General features: G+C 41.7%; 1 protein-coding gene across 1 annotated transcript; it reads right to left on the minus strand.

Annotated features, from left to right (window-relative positions):
* Window positions 1-554: 554 nt before the first annotated feature.
* Window positions 555-7,496, minus strand: CCBE1 (collagen and calcium binding EGF domains 1). Its single transcript, XM_031557199.1, has 5 exons — window positions 7,352-7,496; window positions 6,253-6,392; window positions 6,124-6,160; window positions 5,497-5,532; window positions 555-4,549 (listed from the first exon to the last, which is right to left on the minus strand). The coding sequence occupies exons 1-5, from the start codon at window positions 7,376-7,378 to the stop codon at window positions 4,316-4,318; spliced, it is 474 nt and encodes a 157-aa protein (XP_031413059.1). The 5' UTR covers window positions 7,379-7,496; the 3' UTR covers window positions 555-4,315.
* Between the last annotated feature and the right edge of the window lie 131 nt (window positions 7,497-7,627).

Consider the following 7,627-nt stretch of genomic DNA (forward strand, 5'->3'; position numbering starts at 1 on the left):
GCCCGTGCGAGATCGCGGCTACCAGCGAGAGCCGCATCCCGCCGCCCCGCCGCCGCGCTAACCGGAAGGGGGTTCGTCTCGCGCTAGTGACGTCACAGGCGCGACGCAGCCGTCTCACGCGGGCGCGTTGCATGCCGGGAGGTGTAGTCTCAGCGTGGGGCGCGGCACGCCGGCGGCGATGCGCTGTGCCTGAGGTGGTGGAGTCACAATAGGAACCGCAGAGATGTGGCACTGAGGGACACGGGCAGCGGGCGTGGCGGGGTGGGTTGGATGAGAAGCTCTTAGAGGTCTGAATGATTCTATAGCTGTAAGCTGCGTGACCGACAGCGCGGGTAAGACCAGCGGGGCGGCGCCCGTGAGGCCGTGGCGGTACGGAGGTGGGTCCGTGCCTCACAGCCACGAGCACAGAACGCCGTACCCCGGAGCCGCGGCCGTGGCTGTGCGCATCGCCTAGCTCCGCTGAAAGGCAGCGTCAGGAGGTGTCCTCCTTCTTTCTCCCAGTCACTGCTGCAAGTGCAAGCAAAACTACATGGAACAAAAGCAACTACCAACAGTGTAAGAAAAAATATCTTTGTTATTACGAATACATCATAAAATCACAATCATTTTATACACATTTTAGTATTTTGTATATAAATAAAGTGAACAGTATAGTTACTGGAATGCGTAATAGGAACAAACATATCGATCTTAAGTGAAATTATCAAATTCTTGGACCCCATCTTTTGTTGCTTCTCTGGGGATTAACATGTTAACTCTAAAATACTTATGGGAAAAATGTTATTCAAACCGGGACCAAAAATAATTCCCGGAATTGTTACAATTCTGTTCACAATCAATTTTCCTCTCCTTTTCCCAGTTTAACCTGACCACGTAAGAATTGTTATGTGTCAGTATTCTAGTTTTGCAAGCAAGACTAATCCTGTACGTCCCTGGAAGGTTTATGTTTTTGTTAAGCCTTTTAACAATCAATATTTCCCCATCACTACAGACTCTTGCAAATGTTTCCATTAAATATATTTCCAATATTAATAAAATAACAAACTCTTTATTATCCTTCTGCTTATAACTTGATGTCTTAACATCAAAATAATATTTCTTTCTAATAAAACTATACATAGTATTTATACGAAACAAAGTTGTCATGTGCGTGAGCCTAGTAATGAAACTGGACATGACTATAGATGTTACTGCATTCTTCTTGGGTTATTACTTTTGGAGCTACAGAGAAATAAATAATTTATAAGCTAATGACTTTCTTCTCTCTGGTAACTGCTTAAAACTGGAGATGACTCTTCTGATCTGTGTCTGTAAAAGTTTGCGTGCGCTTAAGGAAGCTTCTTTTTTGTGAGCTTCTGCATGTGTTTCTCTAGAAACTGTAGTGAAATGGTTCTGATATAATGTGTTATGAAGGTTATCATACAGTTAATGAGAAATAAAATGATAAAGGTGTACACAGAGGTTCTCAGACACAAGGCCGATCCTTCCCAGCCAGCTTTACTCAGAGGAGCTCTCCCTGCTAGAGGCATTCCTCTGTCCTGTGGAGTGAACATGTCCTTACCACAGCATCTTCACCTTGCTGCTGGGACTCAGCCAACAGCACTGTGGGGCAAGGAGTCTGTGGAAAGGAGGTGAGGCACAAACCCAAGTTGCTCTTTCCTTCACCATTTTTATGGAGGAAGCATGTATGCCGGAAAGAAACCGCTCTGGACTGTGAAAAAAACATGACGCTGACTACAGAAAGAGAAGTTATTGAGAAAGGCATTCAGAAGGGCATGTAAAAATGTGCCCTATTTTATGCTCTCAAGTTTGTGTGACAGCTTTCTGCACTTACAACAAGCATGTATTTTACCTACTTTTCTGGTATAGTATCAGAATTTCTCTTCCCTGAATACTTGCACAAGGCAGGGCAATTACTGCATTCCCCTGAATTCAGTTGTCAGACTGCAGGAACTCGTATTTGTATATATTCAGAAAAGAAGAGCTGAGAACTCAAATAAGTGCCTTTTTTTTTTTTTTTTTTTTTTTTTTTTGTTAGAGCACACCTTCTTGTGTGCAGTGAGCAATAGAATTTAGTCAGTGTGGAGGAAGTTTAATTCATTGTTCAATATCTGGTGGTTCAAACAATTGCAGCTTCTAATTCTGTAGTGGAAATCAACCTGGCGCAGCAAGTCATGGGTGGTGATGGTGAACATATGCAAGAGTTAGATAATTTGCAACAGTTACAAATACACAGTTGGACATTTAAGAATTGTACTTATTGCATATTCATAATTTGAATGTGAACTACATAATTTGTACCCAGTTGCCTCTTTGAAATTTAGAAAATAATACATACATGCCTCAATTAATGCTGCCTTATAAGTTTCTTTCAGTCTGCTGTATGTAAAAACACCCTTCCTTTGGCCAGAAGTTCCTTCCTCAGGTCTCACTGATATCCCCATTACCTCCTTCATAAGATTACTTGGATCTGCAGCTGCTGGGTGAGGTCCTTTCAGAGGAGAAGCCCAACGACCAGAGAGTGAGAGCACTCATTTTTCCTTAGCTATACCAGTGGCTTAGTCATTGCTGTGTAAATACTGATATGCGTATAGTGTGAAGAGGAATGAAGAACATTAATGTTCTTAAACCTAATGCTCTTGCTTGTGGCATACTGATAGTGAAGAGTTGTGAAACAATTACAGGAATGAAGAAAATCCTCTTAAGATAAAATACAAAAGGTATGGAAGACAGCCAGCTGTTTATACAACATGACCTGTTCTGGTGGTGTAGGGATTACACCAACTATCTTTTGGCCTAGAATATGGAAGGGGATCCAAAACTTTACAGATTATCTGAAAAGGACCTCCGTATGTTTTTACCAGTATTTATTCTACTAGAACTCTAGAACTTGCAAGCCATGGCAAACATGGCAAAATAAATTCTTCTTTGCATTTGTGATGTGGACAGGACCCAGCACTAAACATCTTGTGGAAGTAGCAGCTACACAGATACAACATTGAAGTTTGGTGCTTAATATACTCCTTTATCTTCTCAGCATGGCAAAGTCCTCAGCAGCTGAGAAAATCCCCATAAAAAAGTTAACATACATCATCCACGAGGTATGATCTAACTTGCGCATCCCGTTTTCCAGTGTAAAAAAAAGGCACTCCCTTTCATCCCTCTTCACAAATACAGGATGCCATGTGCAGTACCTCACCTTAACTATACTTGTACCATGTGAAATGTTTTGTCATGTGCACTCCTGCACCTACCCACACTCCTCATATACCCAGCCAAACACACTGCAACTCTTATGTTCCAGTTCTGTGAATGCCATTTAGGTTGCTCTCATGCAGCAAAGGAACAAAGCAGATGGAAGCTCTTTGCAAACGAGGCCTCTCTCTGGTCTCAGTTTTACTTGGATCAAGTAAAACTGAGTTAGCATTTCACCAAGGAAAATAAGCACCTGCAGGAGGTCAGAATTTCTACTTTCTGCAAGGTTGAGATATTTGTGCTTGCCAATAAGCCAACTTGATTGACATGTGCTTGCTTTTCCTGCTTTATCCCTGTTCTTTTGCTCATCTATGTGAAAATGTATCCAGAATGAACCTGCTGAGAAAGAGAACTGGGTTTCACACTGAGCAGTGAAAGAACGGTAAGGGAAAAGTATTGTTAGTTTAGGACAAGGACGTCTTCTTAACTGTCTTTGTACAATTCTGTATTAATTGCAAGCCACATAATTCCTTGATCAACAAGCATCACTGCTTCATCTTAATTTCTTTTTCTGTCATGGTGAAGCATAACAGAAGGAGACTCCTGGCCTCTGCTTGAAACAGAGATCCACTTTTCACATTGTCCTAAGCTTGGGGACACTAGCTGGAGACTTGTGTTCAGTGGAATAATTCATTTACATGTGTAAAGTAAATGTGAACCTAGGCTTTCATGACTGATGTCTTTCGGGGATGATGTTCAGCTACCTCTCTCACCTCTCTACCCCTCGCAAAATTTAGGTACTGGGTCATTTGGACACAGAACCACAGGTAGGCAGATGAGATGCTGTTGTCTGCCCCACTAGCTAGCTCTTGCCTGATTCATGCTAGCCCTATACATTAAGAAGGTTTTCCTGATAAACTACATACAATGCACAGTGCAGGCTTGAAGGTATAGAATTACTGCAAGGAGGCCATCATGAACTGGGAAAGCAACAGTACAGGCAGCAAGGTTAGGGAAAAGCAAAGAGAAAGATGGGAAATAATCTATATATATTTTACATTGTCAGTGCATTTTTATGACAAAGATCTCTAGAGGGGCTCTATCTTTTCAGTAGGCATAGCTAAGGATGGGCTGCCTTCTGTATCCTGGAGTCTCTGGGTGCTGCCCGTGGTTTGTAGTCTTCTCCAGATCCAAAATCTACTGTGTCATGATAGTTTGTAAATTCCTGAGGTAATGGAAACTCCTCTGTTGATGAATGAGTCCTCCGTCCAAACACTCTCTCCTGCAGCTCTGCGATGTCATTTCTGATGTCTGCCATCATCAGCAATAGGAAGTCAAACGAACCTGGTGGGCCCTGCAGTCACAAGGCATGGTCATTTCGTATTTAAGTTTTCAAATGAGTTGATATAACTACCCTTGCAGGGGTAATTCACTATAATACTGTTTCATATCTACTGACAGAAATTAAACATCCCTTTCTGAATCCACCTGCTCAGGAAATGGTTTTCAAAAAGTGAAGTTGTGTATGTGTTTTTTGTTTTTTGTTTTTTTTCCAGACAGAACCTGGAAAAGAGGATAGAAGTACTGGTTCCTCTTATTCTTATTAAACTGATAGACTAATTAAAAATTCTTTGGGGAGTGCTGATGTTTGGAAGATAGCTTTCAGTATATTATCCCCACTGTTGTCTAGTACTTACTATGTTCATTGGTAATTATGATGTAGAGAGTATCTACCTGTTTCTAGCTAATTTCAGAATATCATTGTTTCTTTTTAGCTGACTTCACACAGTAGACTACACTGTTCAATACTGAGGATAGTTTGCTGCACACTTCTAAAAATCCATTTCATCAAAAGACCATGTCAAACAACATCTTAATCAATTTCACTTAAAAACAGATTATATACACCTCATCCTTCTCTTGATGATTTGCTCAATGCCCACAGCTTGCCATGTTCCAGATAGAGATGAGAGGCAGGATTTTAAAATGTTTCAGAGCTCACATTCCCATGAGTGTTGGCTGAACTGTGCTCACTAGCATTCTGCATGTATTCTCATGCCTTTCCCAGCTAACATGTCCCACTGCTTACTGCCTTCAGTGTAGCATCCAATGAAGATGCAGGTGTGCAGGCAACAGGCTTGGAAGAAAACTGGAAATCACTTTCTTTCCAATGGCCTTTTCTCTGCATATAAACTGTAATTCACTGTAATTTTGACAAAGGAGAAGTTTATCTTCCTTTTGGCTGGTCTGCTGGTAGTCAGCATCACTGCTGTAGAAACGCTTGTTGTGAGTGATACTTACAGGTATCCCTTTTGGTCCTGGTGCACCTCGCTCCCCCTGTAATCAATACCACCTCAGTTAAGTTGCTGTGACAAAAGGAAACCAAAAAATCAAAGTTTACCTGTGCAGACTCCCTTACTGGCTAGATGAAAAATCTAGCTAGATGAAAAATCATCAGCTTACTTTATTAACTTTGCTTGCTCAGAGAAATAAAACAAAGTGTAGTGGGAACAAGTATACCAAGAAAAACTAGGAATATACCATAAAGAACACAGGAAATTTGCACCCGCTCTAGCAGGAGCAGAGTTGGATGCTTTCTGATGTTTCTCCTGGATGGTAAACAAACCTGTTCACTGGAGAAAATCAAAAAGAACAGTGTAATGAAATGGGCTAAAGAAAAAATGTTTCTTCTACGAAAAGCCAAAATAGTTGCAGAGAAAGGAAAAAAAGCTGCTTGATAGCCAACAGGCTATTATTTTTAAGACTTCAGGAGTGGGAAGGACAGAATTGCATGAGAAAGACACAAAGGGATAGAACAACAGAGTATTTTCAGTTTAGCAAAGGAAATGAGATGGTAAAAGACGGCAAGTGCATAGACAGCATCTAACTAGCCTGCACTTCACAAGGTACATTGTGCCTCTTCTTCACCTTGTCTACCATCTCTCCCCGGTGCTCCAGGTGGGCCCTGCAACAGAAAACAAAGTGTTCACAAGAACATGATTGGTTGCAGGCCTAAGCTCAATCATACAGTGCATGAGAGGAGGTGAGAATACTGACCACGGGGCCCCGTCTGCCCTGTTTAATGTGGGATATATCTGGAGATGGGCCCATAGGTCCCATTGATCCCCGTGGGCCTGGCTGTCCAGGTGGTCCAGGTGACCCAGGAACTCCTTGACTTCCTTTTGGTCCTGGTGCCCCTGCAATTGACAGCAAAGGTTATCTGCCAGGGAAAGCCTTCAGCATGCTTCATCAGCACTTGCAGTGGAGATGGGCTATTTTTTGAACCACACGATTGACTGATTACCTTAACATACCCAAACCCACAATGTAACCAACACAGAAGTCATTTTAGATAACATCACTCCTTGTCACAGTAACTACAAGCAGTCTTAACAAGGTAATGAAATCCTGTGTATTAAAAAAAATAAAAATAAAAAATAATCCAAAGAACAACAACAAAACCAACCAACAACCCAACAACAACAACAAAAACATACACAAAAAAACCAAACAAACAACATCAACAAAAAGCAAACAGAAAATAACACAAGATTGCCACTGTCAAGTGGCTGGTGACACACACCAGGGATGAAAAGAAAAGCAGAAAAGTCTCATTTTCACACAATGAAGAAAAGGGGAAAAAAACAAGTCACATCTCAGAATCATCTCATAAAAAGAAAAGCTCAGAAAACTCATGGAGATGTTGGGTCAAAGCCACCTATACGACTGGCACAGAAGCAAACCCTTTTCAGCAGTGATTTACAAGTCTCTTTTGCACAGTATGGCAGCCAAGATATTAAGGCAAGAAAAGCTCTGTTCTTGGATTTTGCTTTATACCCTTTTCGCTTCTGCTGGCTCAGCAGAAAATGCTAGTTTTTAGCAGGCACCCGGGCAACAAAGTAGAGGTTTAGATCAAGAGAACACTGTGGAAAGCCAAACAGAAAATAAGGCATCTAAAAGAACATTTGCACTGAATAAAAGTTCATTAAAGTGTCATTGGCAGAAGTGCTTTGTAATTAGAGAGGAAAGCACTTTCCTGCATACTGAAGTCATGTGAAAGACCCAAGAAATGAAAGGCATAGAGAAAAAAAGGGTTCATAAGGACAGAATATTCACAACTAGGGTTTTCACAAGGAGTAAGTTCAGCGATGAACACCTCAGACTGCTGCTCAAGTCTTGGCATGCTGCTGGTAATGGCAGAGCAGGGGAGGTCAGCGGAGATGAAGAGAGAATTCTACAGTACCTTGGACAGCTCAGTGATGGGAACCAGATGGAAGACATGCAGAGCCAGCCTACGATAGAGAGATTGCAAGACGGTGTGCCATACGTTTCAGAGGCTGACACAGAATCTCTAACCACATTGTCCTGCCATTTATGTTATAGTGAAGACTGAGGATACTCATCCTCCAAGAAAATGAGATGGAAACTCAAA

The sequence above is a fragment of the Meleagris gallopavo genome, chromosome Z (assembly GCF_000146605.3).
Source record: "Meleagris gallopavo isolate NT-WF06-2002-E0010 breed Aviagen turkey brand Nicholas breeding stock chromosome Z, Turkey_5.1, whole genome shotgun sequence".
Classification (NCBI taxonomy): Eukaryota; Metazoa; Chordata; class Aves; order Galliformes; family Phasianidae; genus Meleagris; species Meleagris gallopavo.